The sequence below is a fragment of the Beta vulgaris genome, chromosome 3 (genome assembly GCF_026745355.1).
Source record: "Beta vulgaris subsp. vulgaris cultivar EL10 chromosome 3, EL10.2, whole genome shotgun sequence".
Classification (NCBI taxonomy): Eukaryota; Viridiplantae; Streptophyta; class Magnoliopsida; order Caryophyllales; family Amaranthaceae; genus Beta; species Beta vulgaris.
In genome coordinates, this window is record NC_079204.1 from 12,439,234 (window position 1) to 12,467,001 (window position 27,768).

The 27,768-nt window shown below is 35.7% G+C and overlaps 1 protein-coding gene across 1 annotated transcript; it reads right to left on the minus strand.

Moving 5' to 3' along the window:
- Positions 1-5,586: 5,586 nt before the first annotated feature.
- Positions 5,587-11,289, minus strand: LOC104906648 (isocitrate dehydrogenase [NADP]). The gene is made up of 15 exons (XM_010695435.3): positions 11,132-11,289; positions 10,114-10,157; positions 9,909-10,018; positions 9,659-9,696; positions 8,799-8,876; positions 8,161-8,214; positions 7,983-8,084; positions 7,698-7,789; positions 7,518-7,621; positions 7,346-7,414; positions 7,143-7,258; positions 7,008-7,042; positions 6,726-6,868; positions 6,529-6,651; positions 5,587-5,890 (listed from the first exon to the last, which is right to left on the minus strand). Exons 1-15 carry the CDS (start codon positions 11,178-11,180, stop codon positions 5,797-5,799), a joined length of 1,251 nt encoding a protein of 416 aa, XP_010693737.2. The 5' UTR covers positions 11,181-11,289; the 3' UTR covers positions 5,587-5,796.
- Positions 11,290-27,768: the final 16,479 nt, after the last annotated feature.

Consider the following 27,768-nt stretch of genomic DNA (forward strand, 5'->3'; position numbering starts at 1 on the left):
TCTCCTCTCAAATGAAAAGAAATATTTGCTATCATCAGGAGGCGGGAAAGTAAAAATATTAAGGCGCCTTTCCAAATTTACAAGGGCAATCATGTAATTTCAGCTAAAGTAAAATGTGGGAAGTTTTGCTGACCAAGGGGGGGTAAGGTAAGATACTTCCTATGTTTTAAGGGAATTTCAACTTCCCAGGGAAGTTTTACTTCCCTTGTTTTTACTGTGCAATGTTAACCAAACAATAAGGCATTTAGTCACTTCCCATGAAATCTCAATTCCCCCATTTTCTAGGTTCAACCAAACAATGCCTAAGTGTGAGTAATTTATTCACCTAATTGATATAATAAGACAAGAGAGTTGATATTTTTTTTTTTTTTTGAGGGGAAAAGAAAGTAGTGCATTAATCCAAGGACAAAGTGTCCATCAAAACATACGGAGCCACTTCACGAGGACAATGGTTCTCCCAACATTGCTCGACTCCAAAAGGCACTACTCTAGCGAGATGATGGGCTACAGTATTCCCATCTCTCTTGACATGAAAAAATTTAACTGATTCAAAAACATTACATAAAGAAAGAACATCTCCTAGAATGTTATCCAAATCTGCAAAATAGAGGGTCTCATTTGTCAACCTATTAGTCACCACCTGAGAATCGGACTCAATAATAATATTCGCGAGACCATGAGCCTTAGCCATCCTAGCTGCCATGTAAATTGCTTTGCATTCCGCAATAGCCGCGGGCCAGCAGGCCCTGGTGCGACGCACAGCCGAAAAGCATACTTTCCCTTGAAAATCACGAGCGACAATACCCAATCCAATCCATCCGTCTTCCCCGAGATAAGCATCCGTGTTAAGCTTAATCATTCCCCTAGGAGGCGCACACCATTTTGTCGAGCTCACACAACCTCCCCTTTTCGGTCCTCCATAAATTCGAGTAGTATAAGAATTGAACTCATCACATTGTCTACTCACACGTTGGACTATGACAGGCACCGGTTGCCCTTGGCCTTTAAACACCAACTTATTTCGTTCGGTCCAGACATTCCACGCTAAAAAGCTTCCTCTTTGCACCATCTTAGCGTCTAGCTCGCTCCATCTCACCACCGTCTCACACATCGTCTCACCCTCCACACCAGCAATCATAGCCTGACATCCTAGTTCCCCCCACACCGACCTCCATCGATCACATGTGAACAAAGAGTGATGAATCGTTTCCACGCCATTCAGACACCATGGGCTCTCGTCTTGCTCGACGAGATGGCGGGCCCTAAGTACAGCACGTACCGGCAGTGAATTGGTACAGACTCTCCAAAGAAAGTGGCGAACTTTTGGGGATACCTCTAAACTCCATAAAATACCCCATGCCTTATGAACATCCTCCAAATTACCACCCTTCCCAAGCATATAGGTCGTTTTCACCGAATAGGTCCCATCTTTAGAGTAGGCCCATGTTAATTCATCCTGCACACACCTTGCACTCAGCGGGATTGCTAGAATGCATTTTTGATCCCGTTCCTCAAAAGTATTTTCAATCACATCCGTTTTCCACTCTTTTCGGTCATCATCAATTAAATCTCCCACCAACTCCAATCCTTCAACTCTATTGCTCAAAATAAAACGACCATCCTCATCACAAAGCCACGGATCCTGCCAAAGATTTATCGATTTTCCATCTCCCACCTTCCAGATCAAACCTTCTTTCACCAAACTTTTCGCACTCCATATACTACTCCAGGAATAGCTATTTGAGTATCCTAGCCTCGCTTGAAATATATCTCCATGGGGATAATATTTTGCACTCATTACACGGCTCAAAAGGGAATTTTTATAATGTAATAGTCGCCAAACTTGCCTGCCAAGCAAAGCATCATTGAACACCCCAAGATCTTTAAATCCCATGCCCCCATACACTTCGGTTTGCACATCTTTTCCCAACTTAACCAATGCATCTTCCTTTCCGCACCTTTGCCACCCCACCAAAATCGCGCCATGGCTGAATGAATCTCTTTTATAATTGCCATTGGGATCTTATAGACTCCCATCAGATAAGTAGGGAGAGCTTGTATCACAGCCTTGATCAGAACTTCCTTTCCAGCCCTTGACAACAATTTTTCCTTCCAACCCCGCAATTTCTTCCACATTCTATCTAAGAGTTCCCGAAACACCAGTTTCTTTGACCTCCCAGTGATTGTGGGAATGCCAAGATATTTTTGGTGCTTGTCAACTTGCCTCATCAGGAGGGTAGATATCATCACTTCCTTTTGCCCACAGTTTACACCTTTACTAAAAGAAACCTCCGACTTTTCATAGTTAATTTTCTGCCCGGATGCTGCTTCATATTTGTTGAGGATATCAACTATTGTCAAGCATTCCTGACGGGTGGCTCTTGTAAAGAGAAGATTGTCATCCGCAAATAGAAGGTGTGAAATTTCCGGTCCGTTTCGGCTAGCTTTTGCACCATGAAGTTCTTTTGCATTCACTTTTTGCTGAATCATCTGAGAAAAGGCATCAGCAACCAAGATAAATAGAAAGGGAGAGAGTAAGTGACAGATGAAATGCAGCTCATCACCAGATTAACCCAACGGCCATCAAACCCCATAGTCAACAGAAGATTCCTTAGGAATCCCCATTCAACCCTGTGAACGTTACGTACTGTGAACGTTTATTTTTATTTTTGTCATTATTTCTAATGTTTTGTTACTCAACTCCTATATGCACATGTTCCTCTATAATTAATAGGGTGTTCTTTGTTGTAGATTTTTATATTCTTTTCATGTCTTTATTTATTTTTATGATGAACCTCAAAATATTCTTTTTCAAATCTTATGTGCACATGTTCTCCTATTCCTAACTAGTATGATGTTCTTTCTTTTATTTTTTTTAGTTTTTATCTTCTTTCTTTTATGAGTTCGTATTGTGTCGGACTCGTCCGACACAATCAGCCCGTCGGACCACTTCACTTGAGTTTCAGGTAGTCTTCATTTTTTTTCAGGTAGTCTTCATTTTTTTTCAGTTAGTCTTCATTTTTTTTCAGTTAGTCTTCTTTTTTTTCAGTTGGTTTCAAATCTTTTTAAACACCAACTGAAAGAAATAAAGAACTAACTGAAAGAAATAAAGAACTAACTGAAAGAATAAAAAGACCAACTGAAAGAAATAAAAAACGAACTGAAAGAATACAAAAACTAACTGAAACAATATAAAAACCAACTGAAAGAAAAAAAGAACTAACTGAAAGATTATACGCATTAACTGAAAAATGTCAAAAAAGCATAATACTAACTGAAAACTATCATGTGCTGCTTGATGAGATTGGTTTCTCAGCTAATGATTTGCAAGATCTGGTTCATTCGCATCTTGAAGTTCGATGACATGTCTCATTCGCATCTGGTTCATTCGCATCTTGCATCTTATGCGCATCTGCGGGTAGTTTCCAAGTACCTCAACTTCCTAAGCAATATGATTGAGCTTTTTGAAACTCCGGCAAACGACGACTTCGCCGGAGTTCGAGTTTCATTGCCGAAGATTACGTCAGAAAAATGAGAGAACTTCACGTGCGAAATCGAGAGGGGAAATTGGTGATATTGAGGTGGTCAGAGGAGAGAGAAAGGAGGTATGAGACTTGGTTACTGTGTTAATGATTTTTATTGAGAAAAGAGGTACATATTTATAGTGATACAAATAGAGGGTAGCTAGAATAATTGCTGTAATTATAAAGATATACAGAACTAATTTTCCTAGTTTTACAATATATACACAGTCAATATCCCTTGATTGTAGGAGAGGATTGATATGATTATTGTTGATTTGTTTGACTGGCATCTTTGATGATTTTTGCCTGATTTAGATTAATAATTTAATATGATTAATAGGAGGTGTGCTAGTTTTAAGAAGCAATTTATGAGGCCTTGTAGTGGTAATGACAACAATAGTACAGAGTGGGGAGACGAAGAAGAGAAGAGAGAAAGTGGTGCGTACAGAGTTTGAGTTTGAGTTTTGGGCTCAGCCCGTCTGACATTAAGTATTGGTCAGACGGTCTGACCCAATACTTTCACATTTTTTATACCTTCATGTTTAATTTCATGTTTATTTTCTAAAGTTTTATATGAACATGTTCATATATTTTTTGTTTGCAATCTACCGGCACATGTTAGTTTATAATCAATATGATATTCTTTGTTTTATATATTCATGTTTCTTTTATGTTTTTATTCATTGTTATGATTTTTTTAGTTTTTTATTTCTCAACTACTATTCTTTCATGTACTTTTTAGTGTTTTTCTTTTCATTTGTGATTTCATATAATTGTTTAATGTAATGTACTTTATTTGCTCTTTTGTTTTTCATTTTGCTAAAACTAATTAGGTGGATGCAATTGATGTCCATTATACGGAATGGAAGCAATTGTCGACGGATGACACAAGGTTGATAAGTTTTGTAAACTGTTAGACAGTTGTAAAGTTTTTCATAGTGGTGTGATATGTAGTCTGAAAGCTATAGTAAAAAAGTTAATTCGTTATGCTATCCATACTAACAACAATTGGAGGTGGAGTTTTTAGTTTTTCATATTGGTGATTCCGCTGGGCATGGTAATTAAAATGAAGTTCTGAGTCTCCTCAATAATCTTATTCTTGTTTTGGCCGCCTGGTGTTTTTGATAATTTGGCCCCCTGGTGTTAGTGAACTATCAATGCCAAAACAAGAATAAGATTATTGTGTTTTTGTGAACCAATAGCATTTTAGAGTTGTCTGCATTCTCATGGATGTTCTGTTGTAGTGTCTTGGTTTCATCTAAAAATTGATAGTGATTTCTCAACTTGTAGGTTAAATTGGATCCTTCAAGGCCACTTAGTAAGCGAAAGAAAGAATTGGATGGTAGCCAACATTCTGAAGAAAGCACGGATATATACTCCACCATCGGCCATCGGCAGACAGCATCGCTCAATCGAGCTATTACCAAACCTCCCTCAACTCCATTGCCGTCAAGGCTCGTCTTTCTTGTCATCTTATGTCCTTGAGAGCATTTGTAGGCAATAGGGAATACTTACAAGTCACAAAACGGTGTTAGGTTCCTATTCATTCATTTTCATCAATTTTTTATCTTAAGATCACGACACCTAAACTAGTAAAAAAGAATCCCAAAGACTCCCTATTTTTCCCATCAAAATATTTCCAACCACTGATTTAAGAAATGGAGAGGATTCCAACTCACTCTTTAAAACGATTTAGAACTTGTATAGTTGTATCCCTTCCCAAGTTGGTTTGCTGGACTTGGATCAAATTACTCTCAAAGATTTGCTACCAATAATACTCCTATGCTTACACCGACTTCATATAAAAGATGCGGAAAGTGGAATAATGTCTTAAAATCAAGCTATTTGTATAACTTCAATCAAAGGCAGTTTGTAACGGTTTTAGTTGACAAAATCTCATACGAAGTTGCAAATTTTATTTTACAATCAAGCATCTTCCAACTTGATAGCTTTTTTTTTAAGGAACCAGCATGATATTGATATGGGCAGCCAGTAAGAGCGAAACTCTGACAGACGGTCTAGCCTTTCAAATATGGATAAAGAACAAAAAAGAAGCTCCGAATTTGCAGATAATTCAGCTTTGAATGTATATAACGATCTGAATTTGCATTTTTATCACTGTACTTGTTACAGGTAGAACTATGAGATAATGAACAGATAAATACAATTACATACAAAGAGCTGTGTCAGAGTGAATCATAATCCATAACAATTTCACCAGTAGGATTTTTATTTGTGGACCAGTAATCAATAGAAATCTCTTGGAATAACCTTATATCTTTGCTCTGACAGCCAGCCTCGCTCTCAGCTCCTGAGCCACAGCATCAATGAACTCTTCGGTGTTCAAATATTGAGATCTCTTGACCCTAGAGTAAAGGATTTCGTAAACAAGAGGAAAGAGCAACAAAACAGAGCATAGCATATTAAAGCTAAAGATAAGTAGCAGATGATTGCCGAAAATGGAGCTTTAAACAAGAAAACCCTGGCTAACAATTTGCGAAGAATGGAAATGATTGGACCCTGAGGTTTCCCGTTTATGAAACAATTATGTTCTTGGAACCCCAATCATTTCCGTCCTAATGAGTAATAAAACCCGGAATTGTTGGGATATGAGGTTTTCCCGTTTCCAAACTGGTTGTTTCTACATAGCTAACACTAATTTGCATAACACAAATGTTAGGTGTCATTTTCTATTAATATCAGCACCTGAACAATGTTAACAGGTAAAAGGTACAATTTGGATTGATAATAGTCTAGAGGGTGGGTTCCATGTGATTACTTGGTTTTCCGATGGGTCTGATTAATTGCCCTAACAGTTACGCTACCAACAGGGGAAAATGATGAATAGTGCCCTTGTGTGAATCTAACTAAGTTTGTCCTCAGTTAGGACATTTGGCTCCTGTTAATTGCCTAAGTTAAGTAATTTTCTTTTCCGATTGAATCCATGCGCCCCGAAATTATAGGCTATTTTCTGCTAAACATTCTTAGAGATTAGGAAACTTACTTAGACCCATGAACAAGGAGTGCCAGATCTTTAGTCATCTTCCCTGATTCAACAGTTCCGATACATGCTGCTTCCAGATTACTTGTGAAGTCCAAGAGCTTGGCATTATCATCCAACTTGGCCCTGGTAATGTTTCCATTATTCGTACATTCTGACTTTTAGAAACAAAATCATTAGAACTCCAAAATATTTTATACCTGTGTGCAAGCCCACGTGTCCATGCAAAAATGGATGCTATACTATTTGTGCTGGTTTCGCCTCCTCTTTGATGAACGCGAAAGTGGCGAGTAACTGTTCCATGGGCAGCTTCAGCTTCAATAGTCCGTCCATCTGGACATACCTGGACCCCAAGGGACAAAATTAGAACAAAAAACAAACATACAACCAAAATTAGAAATCAGAATTGAGGACAGGTATCACATCCAGAAAAACAAAAGAAGGTTCAAGAAAAATAGAGCACAGATCAGCAAAACACAAACCAAAACAGAAGTCATCAACCCAAGTGATCCAAATCCTGCATTAATAAAAAAGAAGCAATTGGAAAAATGAAAATTATTGGTTCATAGGCATTTTCACACAATCAGCTTAACTTTACAGCAGAATTGATTTCAGACCTTGAGCCAAGAAATCACTTTGGACATCTCCATCATAATTCTTGCATGCCCAAACATAGCCCCCTTCGCTCTTCAAAGCGTAAGCAACCATGTCATCGATAAGACGATGTTCATACCTATATTTTGACAAAAAATTGAAGTCACCAAAAGAAATAGTTCATCTATAAATAATGTACTAGTAAGAAAGAAAATCTGGATCTCACCATATTCCAATAGCCTCAAACTTAGACTTCCACTTTGATTCATAAACTTCCTGGAATATATCTTTGAATCTTTGATGAGAAATCAGAAGCAAGCCAAAAATAAAGTTAATGAAGTTATAATGTGCATAAAAAAGACTTGGAAAATAGAAAAGAAGCAAAATTGAATTATCACCTCCCATCATATTTCTTCAGGATGGTGTTTTTCGTGCTAAGATAAAGGGGCCATTTCTTTTGGAGAGCAGTATTCATTGAAGCCTCAGCAAAAGCTTGTATTGACTGTTCAACACAAAAAGAAAAAATTACAAACATATAAACTTCAGTCGACAATCATTCAGGTTATCCGAGACAGTACCTCATCAGTGTTATACATGGACATCGCAACTCCTCCTGGATGTTTGAAGCGATAAACTTCTAATTCTGTATTGCCACCTTGCCCATCTGGAACTGCACAGAGATTACACAGAGATCTTACAATAAAGCTAAGAACAATCGTATTTATTCTTAACAGAAGGAATAGGATGGCCTGATATATTGGCCTCGAAAAATTGTCAACTCCACTCTAAATGAAATAACATTTCTAGGACATCTGATCCACTGATTAAGGAACAGCAAAGTCTCAGCCAGGACAGGAATTTACCAAATACCATTTTGAGAGTTCCTGCTCCTCGAATTATTTCTTCTGATGCACGGTACTGATCACCAAAAGCATGTCTCCCTATGCAGATTGGTTTTGTCCAACCTGATTACAACATTTGGCTACAACAGTTTCAACATGATAATTGTGAAAACCAACCTAAAAGGACTTTCTTATAAACCTGGAACAAGCTTGGGAACGTTTCGGCAGATTATCGGTTCCCTGAAGACCGTGCCTGGAAGGATGATACAATGTATGAGCAAGATTATAAATAATACATCAGCATGCAATTTTCTAGGATTCAGTCGGATAATAAGACAATGCTATCGGAACAATTAAGGAAAAGTTCAACATAACGGCATAAAAGTTCAAGTGGATCCTTTCCACCAGTGTGCAGTGGAAAATAAGCGACCAAAGGAGAGGGGCTAAGTGAACCCATGCTCGATAGGAGACTTAAACTCAGGATCCCTGAGTCCAGAGAAGAGGCAGATAAAGGATTTTCAAAGTGGCGGTAGGTTACATCTCTCTCTTTCTCTCTCTCTGCTCCCTACTTGCTACTTTATAAGATAGCAAGCATACAGCTACATATTGGTTGATGTAAAGAAGAACCATGCGGCACACCATGTGATCATCATAAGAGCAGCAATTAAATCTAGAACTTCAAACAAGCATTAATATCATGAACCCTGAAGAAATTATCTTCAAAATATCGATCAAGGGCCCTAGATAGAACACTCGGCAAAACAGTACCTCGAGTGTCAAACACATCATAAAATAATTACATGATTGCACGATGCGAAACAAAGAAAATAAATCCACCATTAAGGATGTTTCGGATAGTTCCATTTGGACTCCTCCACATCTGCTTCAAGTTGAATTCCTTAACACGGCCTTCATCTGTTGGACAACAATGATATTAGCACAATAATGAGTATATGGACAAATTAAAAGACAATTATGTGCTTTTGATCCCATGTATAGCTGAGCATGGATTAATTTGAATTGATAAAACAACCACCACATATACTACATCTACAGTAAATAGGCTCGAACTACTATATCCCATAATTAACACCCTAAACACCTATTAAACTACCAAAGAAAATCTTATATTTCCTCTTCAGCCACAAAATCACATAATGGTGAAGCAAACTGCAAACATGTCACCATAGAAGCTTTCTTCCTTTACCTCCAAATCTCATAGGGATGGTTAAAGATTTCGCATTCCTCCATCGTCGACTCTTTCCAATAATATTTTATAGTATATCTCGTCACACCCATAGTCATGACTCATGTCCCTCAATCATAAATATGTCCATTTCAGCACCAAAAGCTTCATACTCATTACCATTAGTCCCTTACACAGTCCCTAACCCTTCAATCCCTCATATATCACCTAATTACAAGAATGACAACTATCACACTATCTCCCAGACTATAAAGCATTTCAACGCTGTTAAAAATGAAAAAAAAATAAAAAGAATCCTTCATTAGTTACTCCTAGTCTCCTAGATACTGATCTTCCCTTAACTATTGAAAATGAATCAGCAAGTACTTTCAAAGAATCTGACTATCAATTCTTTACCCTGAAACACATATGTGGAGTTGTGGACTGAAAACCTCAAAAATGATTAATATTACTATTTAAAAGGATCAGACTCTAATCCAGAATCAGATACCTGGTGTGATGGTTGCACATTTAATTGCAACGTTATACCTGAAACAGAGAAATCAATATGCAATTACGCAGAAATCAGACAGCAGAAACATAATTGGCATATTATATGCATTTTAACAATAGCTGAAAAGCTTAGAGAATATACAGAACTTGGGAGTATTTAGCTTGTTATAACCAGCAAATAGCAATACTGGTGAGTGGTGACAATATGGGACATAAGAAAACAATATACAATAGGGAAAAGTAATTACTTGAGTGTAGCTTCTGCACTTTCAATTGTGACTTTGTCATTGGTGGCATCACGATTTGGGAGGCCAAGATCAAAGTACTTTATATCCAGCTCCAGAAAGGGGTATATAAGCTTCTCAGCATCAAAAGTATTGCATTTAGATGTCTTACAAAGTCAAATAAAGAAAGACACAGACTGATTCAACAGAGTGAGAATATATCACTGACCTTCTCTTTTATGGATTTCCAAAAAACTCTAGTCATTTCATCTCCTGCCTCGTTAAAAATGTAAATGTTAGATCTATGGAGACTAAATCAGACGGAAAGAGCATACATTAAGCAATTTAAGGTTTTTGACAATTACTCTCTAGAAGCACCTTTAATTTTGATTCTCCATATACATCAATTATATAGGACATAATAGTTGCCATTGGATTCTCAAAAATCTACATTGTTATCTTAATTAGGATTAATTTAATGAGGTTATGATTTCAGTTATATTGAAGCACTAGTTAGAACAAGTGAGGAGGGATATATGGCAAGAGACTATATTAGTACATCGTGTTCGTGTCCCTAGTTTACACTATCAATTGAAATAGAGAAAGTTCCTGAACAACCTAAACCTCTGAGTTGAAATCATACACCCATACCCTAATAAGCAATCCTAGCTTTCCCCATACTTTTACAAATTTCTCACTTAATTGTTATCAAAGTAGTAGGCCAACGACGCGTTTCAATCTATTAAAATCCTGCCAGGCCATTTGTAAAGACATTGTACTGGAACAAGATCAATGGAATGGTTTGGTTTGTAAGTGGTCACTGATTTTAGAGTTTCTTAAATGTCAATTCATATGTCCATATCAAATATATCTATGAAGCTTCAAAAGAAATGTTACAACAGCAACAATCACATTTCCTGAATCAACTATCCCAATTCTTAGTGCTCTAACTCAAATCTTTCACTATTTAATCTATATCCTCAATTCTAATTTTCTCTAATGTTTCAAATATATGGCCTTTTTTTATAATTAATATTACTCCTCTTTTCCATAAGCAGAAAAAAAGAGACAATCTTTGAAATTGTTTTCACAGCATAATCAGAAATCAGTATAGAAAATGAAAGAGAGTATACAGAAGCTTAATTTTTGGTTTTTCAGCAGAGAAGATTGAAGTGAAATTGGAGCTGCAATAATTGATAAATGAAGAAGAATAGAGAGATTGAGAGTGCGGAGGGAAGATGACTGACCGTCCATCTCAACAATTGGATTCGCTACTTTGATTTTCGGGGCACCCATGGCTATTGCCTCCTGTTCTCCCCTTGTTGTGTCTATGATCACTTACTTGATTCAGAATGACGTTGAATCTCAAATTCACCTAAAACTACACCGCAATTTGGGAGACTATTATATTACATACAATCCGACTTGTGTGAAACTAGTTATGTAAAATTAGCGTGCACCAAATTTATGTACTTAAATCTGGAACACAATACATAGAAATTTATCGTATCACAAACACATACACTATCTATGATCGAAACTAGTTTTTTTTTTTTTTTTGTCCGGGCGATGCCTCAGGTCAATTACAATAAATAAATATTTTATAATTTTTCATTTCATCATTTATTTTGCCACTTTTCGTATTTTTTGTCCATTAAAAAATTGAAAAATTCACGTCACGACAGGATAAGTAAAAAAAATTTGAAAGCTTTGACTTTGAAAACAATACTTAGAAGGAATTGTGGTAAGAGGATATAACATCAATATTCTCTTGTAAGTTACGTAATAAGAGTGTTAAAGATGTACTACATCCGTTTTTTTAATTGCTATATTTTTCTTAAATGATTGTTTCTTTTTTCAAAAATTATTAAAAGAGACAGTCTAATTTTAATATAAAAGTAGACCTAGTCACTAAATGGATTAAACTAGTTACCAAAAGAAATTGTCCTAGTCACTATTGGGCTAATTTTTTTTTTTCATATTGGGCTTACCATTGCCTAATTTTAATTCAAAAGTAGGCGGTCTCTTACAAGACAAACTCTTTTTTTTTATTGCTACATTTTCCTTATTTGTGGTACTTGGCCCACCATAAAGTAATATTTTTATATTTAATCTTCTATTTTCCCACCCAAAAATATTTTTTTTCACTTTTTTTCATTATTTTACATTAAATGGATCAAAAATTACACTCTAAAAAGTTTGAAAGTGACATTGCATAAATTATTATGCATACAACAATGTTAATGTAGCAATAAGGGCGTATATACTTGTTAAGTCTTTTTAGTTAACTACAATAATTACAAGACTTTATCATATTTTATTTGAAACATTCAACAATAAAGTCGTAGTATATTGATGGTTAAGCTCTTACTTTTCATTTCAAAGGTCACATTTTTTAAAAAAGTGAGGAGTATACATGAACATAAAGCATTTTGCATTAGAAATTTGAGGAGAATGCCACGTGACACATAAACTTTCTTTCGCACGCCTTTTAATATATTTTTATAGATACACTATATCACAGACAACAAAAACTATTGAATAGGTGGTCTAATTTTAACATAAAACTGAACGAACTCAATACTGAATTTTTCTAACAACTTCATTCCATTTCACTCTAACCCAACACTATTATAGTCATCCCTTCTCTTCTCCTTTTGATTTCTTAATTCTCAAACTACAACAAACAATTTCAAAAAATAACGCGATAGTCTTACGAAACAGATTAAACTAGTCACTGAATGGGTTAAAGAATATCAATACTAAATGGATTAAACTGGTCACGAAATAGATTAAACGGGTTCCTAGATAGATTAAACTAGTCACAATATTTTAAAAAAGGTGGCATGTTCTTTTTTTTTTTTTTTGAAATTAACATTAATTCATTGATTCAAAGCCATACGACATTTATAATAGAAGTAGAAACTAAACACATACATATCAAAATGAAATAAATAAAATCTAATATGACAAAACCACGATCGTTGAGTAGATCTAACACTTTTGAACACCCTCGTCTTTCGCTGTCTGATGTAGCCTTTTGCAAGGGGTCTGTCGGTCTTTTGTAAGTTTGAAGTAGAACTGTATTCAATTCAAGTGATTGTAAACGAAGTCTTGGCATCTGTTGCAACTCCGCACAAATTTCGATCAACAAATAAACATCTTGAATTACACAAAAATCCAAAAACAAAATCTCTAAACTCTCACATGGAGAGAGAAAAAACCCAATATATAGGTAGATATAATCCAATATATGGGTAGAAAAACTCTCCATTAGAGAGAAATTGAAGTTTATTAGAAACACAAACATAAAAAACTAGTAACAAAAGGGGAACAGGGGTTTGCCACCGTCCAAAAGGGTGGTAGTAGCCCATAGATTGAAAATTAGGGTTTTGTGGGAGAGGAGAGATGTGTGATACGATGGAGGTGGCATGTTCTTCTTAATATTGAACTTGGGTCGTACCTAATTTTAAATTAAAAATAGACGGTCTCTTACAAGACCAACTCCACAAACAAATACACTATAACACAAAGAAACATTAATTATAGCATAGAGAAACACACTATACCACATACAAACACACTATATCAAAACTGACAATATTATCATAATCTTCTATAACAGGTCCAATTGTACAATCAAATATAATACACAGAAAGACACTATATCACAAACAGATGCACTGTATCGGAAAGAAATACACTGTATCACAAACACACTATAGCACAAAGAAACATTATCACAAATGAAAACACTATAGCACAGAGAAACACACTACACCACATACAAATACACTATATTGAAACCGACAATATAATTCTAATGAATTGTACAATCAACTATATCACAAAAACTGAAAAATAGAGTAAAAACTTGAATTGTAACTCCCCGAAAATTCACAACCTTAATGAAACACAATTGCTCATACTTAGCAGCGGAAATGGAACTTAAGCCTGTGGGATATGGCCCACTAATACAATGCAACCTTAAATAGTCCTTGATAACTATACATAAATACTCGACTCAAATAATAATGATAATTTCTCCAACACCAGGTACCGCACACTTTCCCTTGAACATGTTCCTTATTAACAGCGCACTTGCAATGGCTATGCTCATACCTAAAACAGAAAACAAAACATCATGAGCTGAAGCTCAGTAACATACTACCCTAACATCGTAAATTCATTTCAATTCATTTTATTTGCAAACAGGGAGAAGAGAATATAGTAAAACATATTTCAAATTCGTAATGAAATAATAGCAGAGTAAACATTTATGAATAGCATCTCGATACTTCATAAGTTCCCATTATCTTTTCATCTTTTAGCTTGGTAACTGGCGAGTATAGACATGTGATGACCCTCAAAGAGCCCAGCTCCCTTTTTGGGTACACCACCATGTGATGATCCTCAAGGAGCCCAGCTCCCTTTTTGGATACACCACCATGCGGTAATCCTCAAGGAGCCCCGCTCCCTTTTTGGATATACCGCCCACACCAAAATAGCATGCGGTACCCCTCAAGGAGCCCAGCTCCCTTTTCGGGTGTACGACAGGTGCGAAGGTACGTGCACGATCATAAAGTAGATAAGCATAACATTATACTGCCAGAACCTCTTTCACATTTATTTATCATGTTTCGTTCGTTTAGCATTCATCGGCATAAGCCATAGATCTTTCATCAATCATACTTGAGCATCAATAACTCATAAGATCATCATTTACGAAACTCATTCGAAAACAATTTAATCCCACAATCCATATAAGAATCACATCGCAAAATCCTCAACATAATTATAAACATCATTTCATAAACACATTTCGAAGGGAATCGTGGGTGTTAGCAATAGATGTTACCTGGATTCCTGCTTAATAACCTTGAAAGCCGGGGGAGGCTGTAACATCCTTTTCGTTTAATCTAATCAATTAAGGGATTAATAAAAAGACTTGTTAATATTTTATTCTAAATTTGAGTTTCTTGATTTGTTTCCATCATGTGTCCAATTTAGGAGGTGTGTAGGAGTTTTATATATTAACTTCTTTGGTGGTTGATATAAAGTCGTAGGCTCCCTTTTCACTTAACAACTTAGCGTCTAAGTCGTAATTCATTATTTGTGAGCATGAACGTCTTGTTATAACCATTTTGTATTTTATAAATTGAACATTAAGATCATATTATACTTTCGTTAACCTTTAGTTCGAAACTTCGTTCCACTAGTCATAGGATCCCTTTAAACATATTCGTCATTTTATAAATTAAAATAGTGGTCGTTGGTGATGTTACAAAGATTCATTATTTCAACTTTTATAATTAACTTTACTTACGTTACTATAATTAATAGAATTATAATTTAACTTATCATTTGTTTATACTACTAGGTATCTTATTCAATTTAATAAGTAACTAAGCTTCAACAAGTTTTATAATAATTTTAAGTTATCGTAGCCCAACTAATCATAAATTACTAATATTCATTTATTATTTTCAGATTACAAGAGTAAATGGATAATTATTAAGTGACGTTATTGCTAAGTTTAATTTCTTGTCAATTCATAATATTATACGTTTATTATCATAAATAGTTGTCGTAAATTTAATATATTAACTTAAGTAAGTCTAACAATTTTCATATTACAAAATAAGGTGAATTATTGGTAATAATTATCTAAATTAGTTTAGGTCTTGTTGCCTGATTAGAATAACTAATTAAATATGTAAACTAATTAATTAGTCCATTAAGCTTAATAAGTTGATGAATTTTGTGGATTAGTTTTAATTGAAAGAAAATCAGCTTGTTGGCCCATTAAATTGAGGGAGTAATATGATGTTTGGGCTTTAACTCATTTAAACAAAAGAATGAAATGAAAACTAAGTTAAGAGAGGTATCTTCATACCTCCTGCTCAACTGAGCAGTCACGAAAACAGGGGAGGGAGGAAAAGGGAGGCTGGCGACGGGGTCCTGCGGCAGTGGCGAGGCGTCGCGGGATTCCGGCGGTCATGGCGTGGCTCGCCGGCGCACGAGGAGAGAGAGCGAAACACGAGAGAGATGGAGATGGAGCGCGAGAGAGGGAGAAGAAGAAAGCGAGCGAAGGTGCAGGTGAGAGGAGAGAGAAGGCGGCGGTGGTTAGGTGTGGTGGTGGCGCTGCGGTGGCGCGGCAGTGCAGCGGCACTGCGGTTGTGGGCCGGGGGGGGGGGGTTGGTTCGAACAGAGGAGAGATAATGTAAATGTTGCGAAAAACAGAGGTTTGGGGGGTTGTGAGTGAGTGATAATGGTGGAGAAATCATGGCTATTTATAGCCATGGTTGGGGTTTGAAATTTCTGAATTTTTGGTGGGTTGATTTGATGAAGAAACTGAAATTTGGGTGGGTTTGATTTGATAAAAATTGAAGTTTTAGATGGGTTTGATTTGGATTGAGGTTTTTAATTGAAGTTTGAGTTTGTTTGTGCATAAAAATCTGTCATGAATTACAATTCCATTGTCGGGTTGCTTGTGAAGGAAAAATGAAAAATGGGTTGAATGTTGATGAAAACAGTTTCTACTGTTTTCTTGGGTTTTCTTTTTCATTTTTCTTTTCTTTTCTCTTTTTCTTTTCCTTTTTATTTCAAATACTAACAAAGTTGTTCCAATATTACTTAATTTGATTATTGTTTCATTTCTTGATTTAACTAATATAATTATTTAATCTAACCTAATATGTTATTATTTGCAACATATATTTATTTAACGAATTAATTATTACTTTACTTGGGTATAGAGTAACAAAATTTAGTCATATCTTATAATTAAAGGACAATTTTAATCACTAATTATTATTAATTAACTTAGGAAAGTTTAAATTTTCGGGATATTACATGAATATTGAGAAAATGAAGCACTTATGAGAGAGAAACTGAAAAGGTAAGGAAATATGAGGAGAGAGAAAGACAAAATAGTAGAATTTATATTCATTACAACATATATAACATCTATCGGGTGCACACTAATTATTGTGCATGTAACACCCCGATAATTCTTTCTTTCTAGAAAATACTTTTATAATAACCTTAGAGAATTACCCAGGTATTATCGCCCGTGTGATAACGTTTCGGCTTACTCAAAATTTTGCAGCGGAAAATAACTTATTTAAAATCAACTTTATTAAAACTTATGAAATCAATAACAATGTCAGAAACTAAACACACCAACTTAAAACTATTGTCTGAAAACGTAAGCTCCTATGAAAACAACTTAAATGAAACTAATAATACAAGAGTCTCTCCATTCCAGATTCCCAATGAGATGCATCTTCGAACCTGTAATGTCAATGCCGTCTCAACTCTGCTCCCCCGAAGGATCACCACAGGATCAATAGGCAAAGCCATGATCACAAACACAGACAAGCACGTAATCAGCAAAGCTGAGTACTACATATCAGACATACATAACCCTAAACATGATACTACAAAAATATAGCTTGCAGGAATAAACAATAATAAAACATATAATAATCTGCAGACAACTCTTACTGAACTAGACTCTAACTTTATTTATTTCTTTAAATGGAATAGTTATTGGACGAGTTACTATACAGAGAAATAGGAAATATGGGAGCTACCACATATTCCAAAATGACCTGCGATATCGAGGAACCTTTAACTAATGAGGAAGGTGATCAATCCAATCCTAGAAAAGCCATGGGCTACCACCATGTACTCCAACCCTTAGTGTCCAACTCTAGACGTGCACCAGTCTAAAGTCTATAACCTATTCTCGTTTCACTTTACGTTGAATATATTTTAATACTTGTGTTGACACCAACCAAGCAAATAACACATAACTAATAATCACACAATCATAAAGAATTCCTTTTTATCTTTGGATTAACAAGTGTTCACAACTTATCAATCAAGACTCCTTTAACTTCTTTTTATACTTTACAACTTACTTGTTGAACTAGCCAACAATAAAATTACCTCTTATATAGGTATAACTTGTACTTACCGAATAAGATCCAAGGTTCTTATAAGATAAATAAATAATACTCAAGAATCCATGTACAACATGATTCAATCTTACTTACATTAATTCACTCACGAATTAATACATAAACTTGACTTATCTACTTGCATCAAACTTCCATACAAACATTAATACTCATAAATACTTCTAGTTTACATGTAGCACACAAAAATAACATGTAAAACAATTCCAGAATCATATATAGAACAAATAGAGTCCTATACATGATACTAATAAATAAAACATTCTTAGAGCATGTTTCTAAATCATATAGCACGTAGACATGTACGTACCTTGTATAAACAAATCTGTAGCCACTTTTACGTCTAAAAGTCTCCTATACGAAATCTCCCCTAGAAATAAAATAATGAAATAAATATCTCGAACTAAAAATTTACAGCAACTTTAAAACGATCAAAACCCCCCTTAAACGTGTTTTAAAATCGTTTTTACGTATCAAACTTTCGTTATTTTTAATCATTTAAAACCCTTAAAATACGTATTTTCTAAAATTACAGCACTTATAAAATGTTATAAATCTTCTGAAAATATATTTAATACGCATAAAATTATATGCTAACCAAATCTCATAATTTATACTTTATAAATATAGTTTCTAGTGATTAAAACCCTAAAAAACTATAATTTCATAATAAAAACTGAAAATAACTCAATATAATAAAATCTGGAATTTATTATACTAATATATATGACAGCCGAAATATTTTTTTAGGCATATAAAACAATAATTTAAATCATAACCATGCTAATTAATAATAAAATAATATAAAATTAATACTTTAATGGAATCTTAGAGAGGAAGAAAAGAAAAACAACCACAACAATGGAGGAAGAGGAAACCGGCGGCAATAGCAGCAGCACAGGACCGGTCGGCAGCGGTTTCTTGGCTCAATAAAAGTTTTGTGACGTTTCTTGTTCAACAAGAAACGTTACTTGAAGAAGAAAAAACAATTTTTGAGAGAAAATCAAAGATGGCGCACAAAGGAGAAGAGAGAGGAAGAAGGCGCCGAGTGGAAGAGAGAGAAAAGAAAAGTCACGTGGAAGAGGAGAGAGAAATAAAGTGTGTAGGGTAAATTTTGGGTTTTTAGGATATTTAAATAGAGGTTTTTCCTTTTGGGCTTAGGAAAAGAGATTTTAATAAATAAAACTTTGATGACTAATAAGATGGGCTAATTAGGACTTTAGTCATTAAATAATTTATATTGTTATGTGCTTTATCTGAGTGTAATATTTACTTTCTTGGTAAAAGTTTCAGGACAATCTCTGATTATTTGATTTTTTTTTACATGGTACCCTTGTGGAATTTTAAAATTTCTGGGGTATCCCTATAGTTTCAGAAATGCACCTGATATCCTTACTATTGAAATAAAATGCATGTAATGTCGTTATTGACTAACGACGTCAAGTTTTCGTTAGTCATTAAAGTAAAATCAACCTAATTATTCTAATTAATTCCTAATTAACTAAATTACTACCAATTAAATCATAAATAATTCTAATTGACTATATTTGAAAAAAAAACTTCCCCCACCCCTACCCTGCCACTATTGGCACACGGAGAACCATCCCCTGACCCACCACTACCGCCGCATTACCTCCGGAGAACCATCCCACCAGGAAAAATGGACGAAATCCCCCCCCCCCTAAAAACCACCCCATCCCTCGAAATCCCCCCTTCCCCTCGAAAAGTTCCCCTACCCACCGTAAAACTAGACCGACTTGGTTCTTCGGTGGGTGTGGGGATTTTCGAGGGGAGGAGGGATCTTTTTCTTCGCTGACCAGGGTTCTGGGATGGCTTTTGGAGAGTGTGGTGGCAGTGGGCGTGATATGCGGTGGAAAGTGGTGGTGTGGCGGCACAGCGGGCCGAGCGAGAGTGGCGCAAGAGACAAAAGGAAAGAAAAGTAGAGAGAGAAGAGGAGTGTGTGAAGGGGATAAAGCATATGGACAAGAACGCACTGTAGTAGAGACGACAGGTGGCAACGTCTGGATCGTGATAGTGGCAGCATGGTGGCACGAGAGGAGAAAGATGATGTATGGAAGAAGAGGATGGGTGTGCTGACTAGTGAGTGATGCAGTGTTAGGTGGTGGTGTGGGGTAGGTGGCCCAAAACAGGGGAGAGCATTGGGGTAAAAGAAAGAAAGAGAAGATATGAGAAAATTTAAGGGAAATTTCTTCAGGTACTCCTGAGGTTTGGCATAATTTCCAGATTACCCCCATGTTTCGAGAATTCCTCAGATACCCCAGAGGTTTATGTTTGGGTCTAAACTGCCCTTACTACTGATGGCAGGTTAACAAACGTTAAGTGGTTTGCATTTTTAGGCGTGCTAATGGAGAGAGAGAATGTTTGTTTTATGTTTGAAAGTTGGTAGTTGGAACATTAAATGCAAGAAAGTAAAGGAAGAAGAAGAATTGGCAATTGAGAGTAATTGAAGAAATTCCTAAATCAGAGGACAATAAGTGTTTTTTTTCATTTATCTTTCTTTCCCCTCTCCTCTTCCCTCTCTCAAACTCAATCACAATACACGAGTTCAACTTTCTCTCTCTATTTTTCATCCTTCTCTACTGACGTCGACAACCTAAGAGAGACAAATGGGTGGTATTTGAACTTCACAGTAGCTGAGTTGGGTGAGATGGAAAAAAAACCTAGTTATGACTTTTGCTTTTAAGTTCATAAAAGAAGTTGGGTTCATCACTTTTTTAATACCCCTTTTCTTTTCCCATGTGGTCTTTAAAGACATTCACTAGTGGAAAAATAAGGAAGGACTGCGCTAAAAAAGGCCCTTAGGGTTGCGCTTTTTGACAGCAGCCCTTTCAATAGCAGCCCTTCACTTTTTAAGTAGGGCTGCGCTTTACAAGCGCAGCCCTTCACAACGAAGGGTTGCGCTTTTACCAAAAAACGCAACCCTTTAAGCTTAAAAGGGTTGCGCTTTTACCTAAAAAGCGCAGCCCTTTTAAGCATGAAGGGCTGCGCTAATTGTTAAAAGCGCAGCCCTTTTGACCCAAAAAAAAATTAATTTTTTTTTTTTTTGCATTTTTTTATGCAAATTGACACAAAATCAATTCTAAACCATTAGGAATTGAGGTAACTACCATCACCGCACTGAATTGGTCCTATTTTATGTAAATAACGATGGTTCCCTTAAACTTTAGACCACTAAACACGTTGGATGGGCATAGCCTGACCTTGGTTTTAAGCCATTAGGAATTGAGGTAAATGAGGATTAAGTCTTGACTACCATCACCGCTTTTGGGGCTCTCTATTACACCAAATAAACTTATATTAAGCTTATCTTCTATAAATTTGAAGTCAATTTTCTTTTTTCGTAGCTCAAAGGGTTCGCTATAATGCAATGAATTTCGACTTGATGTTACAAATTCCACATTAAGAACCAATGGTCTCTATTAGAAACATGGATTAATAACGCAAAAACAGATATTTAGCCAGATATATATTATCGCAAAAACAGATGAGTATATTATACTCCCTCCGTTTCCTAAAGATCTTCCCACTTACTGTTCCTACAGATACCAAGAAAAATCAAGTTGTGTGGGGCATGGTGTGAGTAAAGTAGGAGAGAGAAAGTGGTTAAGATAAATAAACAAATATAAAGGGGTAAAGTAGAGAGAGAAAGGGAGTAAAATTGAATTAATAATGTAATGGTGGACATATGATAGTGACATAGAGGGTAATAGGGAAATTTGTTTTGCCAAATAAGGAATAAAGCAAAAGAGGGAAGATATTTTGGAAACACCCTTAAACGGAAAGAGGGAAGATCTTTAGGGAACGGAGGGAGTAAACATTAAATATTATAATTAAACAGATAAATTACAAAAAGAAAAATTAAGAAATGATATGAACGAACCATATCTAAGAAAAATTAAAAATTAAATTATAACAACAATAAATCAAAACAGGTTAAACAATCGAAACAGTCTACTATCCCCATATTTTTATGTCAACAAAAATAAATCAAAAAGTTCATCTCAAAACTTTGTACTCCTTAAACCTATGATTGGAAAAAAAAACCAGATCTACCTTCACCCCAAACAAAAACGAAAAAAAAAAAACAGATCTAAGAAATAGAAGAAATAAAAAAACAGAACTGATTCCACTTAGTTTTCAGTAGATCAAAAAAACATAACAATAAATCAAAAAGTTCATCTCAAAACTTTGTACCTCTTAGTTTATTCCTTCTTCGTTTCGTCTTTTTTCTCATGATTTTCAGTAGATCTCGAAATTTCAGACTAAAAGACGAATGGAGCGAACGAACGAGCGACTGGGAACTGAAGTTCGAGAGAGAGAAAATGAGCGAAATCGACTGTAACATTTTGTGTGAGAGAGAAAATGGGTCAAAGACAAATGCAGCGTTTGTGAGAGAAAGAAAATGAGTGAAGGGAGAGAGAGGCAAGGCAGCGTTTGTGAGAGAGGAGAGAGAGAATGAGGCAAGGCAGCGTGAGAATGAGGGAGGGAGGGAGAGAGAGGAGAGAAAATGGCCCGCTTATTAACTTTTACAAGCCCAATGCGCGCTTCTTTTCAAATAAAATTAAAAAAAAGCCCATAAAGGGTTGCGCTTGTCTAAAAAACGCAACCCTTCTAAGAAGGGCTGCGTTTTTTAGACAAGTGCAGCCCTTCTTACTATAAGAAGGGCTGCGCTTTTTTTAAAAGCGCAACCCTACTAAGTGAAGGGCTGCGCTTATAGAAAAAGCACATCCCTTTCTTTTTTTTCCCCTAGTGATTTTTTTCTTCAGCTTTTTTTTGTTTACCTTAACTTATCTTATTCATTAGAAGGAAAACATAATTTAAAAAAGTACAACAATGTTTATCCAGATTTACTTTGGACATTTGACACTTTAACTTATTTAAAATACATTATTTTTTTTCCAGATTTATTTTTTATTTTATTTTTTTTTGCCGAATCCATGCCGTACCCGTTTCATAAAATTTGATTTTGTCGTTTTTGGTCCCCGTACCTGTACTCGTATCCGTTTTCGTGCTACCTTGTGAATGTAGGAAATATAACTGGTAAAATAATAATTCTAATAAACTTATCTGAAAGTCGTGGCGCGAATAAACGCATCCGTAAAGTTGAATTTACCCCGTTACATACACACGGACTCTTGGCAATCAACCTCCAGAGATACACAACCACTGCTCCTCCGGTGTAGTACAAAGTCACAGTTTGAGAACACTTCGAACAATGCCCGGAGAAGAGAAGAATCCCATTGAAATTTGGAGTAGAAGAATTTGTGTCTCTTTCCCTCAGAGTATTGAGCAAGCTAAAATATATATATAGAGGAAGGAAAAAACCAAAAAAAGGAAGACAATTAATTAGACGGATATTAAAGAATAACAAAAATAATAATTAAGGAAAGAATAACAGTTACGAAATCAGCGAAGATATGAATGCTGATTTTCGGCAAAAAATAAGTAACTTAACGAAAGTATCCCACAACCACGTCGCACCACACTCCCGAGTGGTGACATAACTCTATACTTCCTCCGTTTTTTTAGATGTTACACTTTTGAAAAGTTCGGTTACCTATGCAAAATTTTAATGAGGGATTAAGAGAAACTAATAAGGGTGGGGATTAAAGGGAGTGGGGAACACTAGTGAGCCACCACCACCAGTGGGCCACACCAGTGCGCCACCGCCGCGACCACCGACGCCACCAAATCGACCACCGACACCACCAAATCAACCACCGACACCCCTCTCCCTCCCCTTCCCCTGCTGAACGCCCAACCCCCCCTTCTCCTTCCCTTTGCAGTTGCGCGACTGGGTTTCCGGCGGGTGGGGTTTTCGAGGGGTGGGTAGGGTTTTCAGCGGTAGGGTGGTGTTTTCGAGGTTGGGGTGGGGTTTTCGGGTGGGTGGGTGGGGTTTTCGGCGGGTGTGGTGGGGTTTTTGGTGGCTGGGTGGTGTTTTTGGCGAGTGTAGTGGGGTTTCCGGCGGATGGGGTGGGGTTTTCGGCGGGTGGGGTGGTGTTTCGTCGGGTTGGGTGTGGTGCGATGGTGGGGAGGGGGTTGGACTGCTAGGTTGGATGGAAGAGGGATGGTGGTTAATTATTAATTTAGGTTAAATTTGGTTAAATTAAATAGGTTTAATTTCAATTAATTGTTATAAGTAAGGGTAAGTTGGTCATTTTACAAGGTAAAACTTACTGATTTAGGAAAGAAAAAAAAAAGTGTAACATTTAATTTAAAACATGCTTTTTAGAAAAGTGTAACATCTAATAACAAACGGAGGAAGTATAAAGAAGTTAAAAACACTTTAAACTACAACATGGAAAAAGGAGTTTGTTGTTCTTTTGAAGCAACTTTCGGAGTGAGAAAATTAAAACTCCCCCACTAAGACTTGTCATCCAGTAACGATGATAACTTATCATCACCATTATTAACTGATTGATGAGCAGCAACAACTTAAGAAAATGATGTTTCATGAGCCTCCTTGTTATCTTGTTTCTGAAGATGATCAGAGGTGATGTGTCTCCGAGCAAAGATGTATGTTGGTATTCACTCTTGGCTTTGGATGATACATATGGTTAGCGTGTGTGGTGTTGTTGTTGTTGTTTGTTAGTTCACGAAGAGGGAGAGAGAGAGAGACGCACGAAAACAGCAGCGAGCCAGCGAGAGCCAAGATGATTAGTTTGAGCATGCCATAATCTGATAAAGTAACTCATTAGTAGTTTGTGCCAATAAAGTGACAAGTTTATGAGCATGCCATTATCTGATAAGTTATACTCATAAATTCATCAAATTTGTTACCGTAAACTAATAAGTTATGCCCATAAACGGATTAATAATGTTCATAAACTGATACATTCATACATATATGACTTAAATCGATAATTTTATATCCTAAACTAATAAATAGATGACTTAAATCGATAATTTTATATTCTAAACTGGTACAAAAGTGTCTTCAATTGATACAAAAATGTCATAAACTAAAATTCACCTTAGTCATTTTTATGATTGAGACGTGTTTCAACCAAGACGATTTCATAAACAAAATTTGGTCCTTTTACATTATCAAATATTAATTAAACTATCAGATACTTATCAAACACTTTTACACGAACATTTTAATACAATAAGATAGTCAACCCTGCTATTACAATCAACTATCAGTTTCGTCAAAAAGAAACATTATCAGCTAAATACTACTTCCTATGTTTCTTAATACATGCATAATATTGACTTGACACATTTGCTGATGCACATGTTTAGCCATCAATATATTTAATTACATATTATTAAAAATTATATAAAAAAACAGTATTTTGAAAGTAGACTTAACATTAACCCATCAACAATTAAAATTATGACATTTATCTTTATAAATTAGTAATTAAAGATGGTCAAAGTTGATATCCAATTAATGTAAAAAGTCAATATGATCCAAGAATCGAAGTAAGTATCCTCTAATTGTCAAATATAGGCATTGATCCTTATATCCAAGGTTTATGGAAATTATTATTTTGAAGCTTAAAAGATTTTTTTTTTAAGAAAAGGTGATTGAGAAATCAATTATAAATACTATTAATAAAAAAAAACTAATATGAACCCGATGCACACTAACTTAGTGTACACTTTATCCATCTCACATGAGTTTTAATGATTACAACTTTTCGTTTTTGCCACGTTCAGTCTTCCGCTCTATTCTCTCCCCTGATAACTTCTTTCTCCTCTGATAACTTTACTCTCCTGATAATATATTTTTAAAATAATATAGTGTATTTTGAAATGATATAGTGTATTTTAAAATGATATAGTGTATTTTAAAATTATAACGTTTTGCAGAGTTTTTTGGCATGATAGTGTTGCATGTTATAGTGTATATTGACATGATATAGTGTATTTTGAAATGATATAGTGTATTTTGACATGATAGTGTTTTGTTGTATTTTTTGACATGATAGTGTGATGTGTTCATTATTCATCGATTATTCGCTCTAATCCCCTTACTTTTGATAGTCGATTTGGGCTCTTTTGAGCTCTTTTCTTGTGGATTTGATGTGTTTGAAGCTCTTGTCGTATTTTGCAGGTTTTGATGCAGATTAGGCACTTTGTGCATTTATCTGAGTCGCGACACGGAAGTCTAGCACTCACACATGGTCCAAGGAGCATCCGGAAAACCACGCAAGCATTTCGGTTGGATTCCACGAAGAAAAAGCTAAGGAAAAGATTCCGCCCGGTCGACCGGGCGGTGTGGCCCGACCGGGCGAATCTTCGGACTTAGCTGCTGCAGAAATGGAAGCTTGAACTGCTTACGCGCCCGACCGGGCGGATTCGCCCGGTCGACCGGGCGAACTACAACACTTGGGATTTTTCATCCTTTATTTCGCCCGGTCAACCGGGCGATCAGACGAAGAAAAACGCTTACGCGCCCGACCGGGCGGATTTCGCCCGGTTGACCGGGCGGAATTTTTCCTTCGTCGTAAGTTTGCGATCACCGTCGCCCGACCGGGCGGATTTCGCCCGGTCGACCGGGCGGACTCTCAGGACGCGATTTTTCGGGTTTTTTTAGCCGGTTTTGTATTTAGTATAAATAGGTTTTTAGTATTTTCGTGGAACCTATCTTATTTTCTACGTTTTTTAGGGCCAAACACTTAGTTTATTCTCTCTACTTTTGTTGAACTTTTACATTGGAAGATTATATAGATCGTCGATTTCCTTTTCCATCGTTCTTCAATTTTGGTATTTTTCTCTACTTAGTTTAATTTCATGAATTCTTTTACTTTGATTATGTTTATTGCTTTCAATATCATCATGAGTGAGTAGTCTATTTCTAGGGTTTAGAGAGGGAAGCCATGTTTATACCTTTTTGATTGTGGTTTGATGTTCTTCAATAATTGGATTGAATTAGAATAATTCCTATTGATTTGTTATACTTGTTTAATTCATGTAATTGCGCAATATCATGAGTTATGTTTAGCTAATAAGAATTAGAATCGAAAGATCATATTCATTAGAGGCTTGTTACAATAGGTAGATTTGATTATGTTGAGCGACCGTACTGGCATATGTTAATCTAGGAGTTGTTAATGCCTGACCAAGGATTAGCGAAATATTTCATTTATTCGAACCTCAATCCAAGTGTTGTTGAACTATATTATATTGATTAAATTGGTATAAGCATGGTGGAATCGATTGCCCTAGGCTTTTAATTATTTGATAAATCTCCATTTTTCTGCGTTCTAGTTTATTTTAGTTTAGTTATTAATTAATCAATCATTTACTCTCTGCAAATAGTTAGATAATTGACACAAATCTGTAGAACTCCTCTCCCTGTGGATCGACCCGTATTTGCCAGTTTCTGCTAAACAGACACCGTGCACTTGCGGTATATTTTAAAACACATCATAGTGCTGCATGATATAGTGTGTTTTGACATAATATAGTCTATTTTGAAATGTTATAATGTAGTTTATTTGTATATTACACAAAATTATCATAATCGATCGTTATAGTGTTTGACATGATAGTGTATTTTGACATAATATAGTGTATTTTAAAATAATATAGTGTATGTTTATTCTGAACAACTGTTTTTGTTAAAATGTTAGGGCGAGAGAATCTTATTGAAGAGAGAAAATCGCGCGGATTTTGAAAAGCGGGAGTGACTAGTTTGTAGTGGGGGCACGTGTCTAGGCCTGGTCCACACTATTTTTAATGTGAACCGGGTCCACACAAGACGGATTGTACTATTAATTACTTCCATTGTACTTCTTTTTATTTATGGAGTCATTATGTGTGTTGAAATTGATCTTGCCGGCCAAAATGAACGATGACTCTTATAATGACGTGGAGTTATGATTGTATATTTTGACCTTGTCATTATTAAATAGATTTTCATAACA

Coding starts and splice junctions, on each gene's coding strand:
- LOC104906648 (XM_010695435.3), bottom strand. CDS start 11,180: ATGGGTGCCCCGAAAATCAAAGTAGCGAATCCAATTGTTGAGATGGAC. Junction 7,415..7,517: donor CTGAAGAAATATGATGGGAG/GTGATAATTCAA, acceptor TTCTCATCAAAG/ATTCAAAGATATATTCCAGG. Junction 6,869..7,007: donor GGTTGATGACTTCTGTTTTG/GTTTGTGTTTTG, acceptor CTTGGGGTCCAG/GTATGTCCAGATGGACGGAC.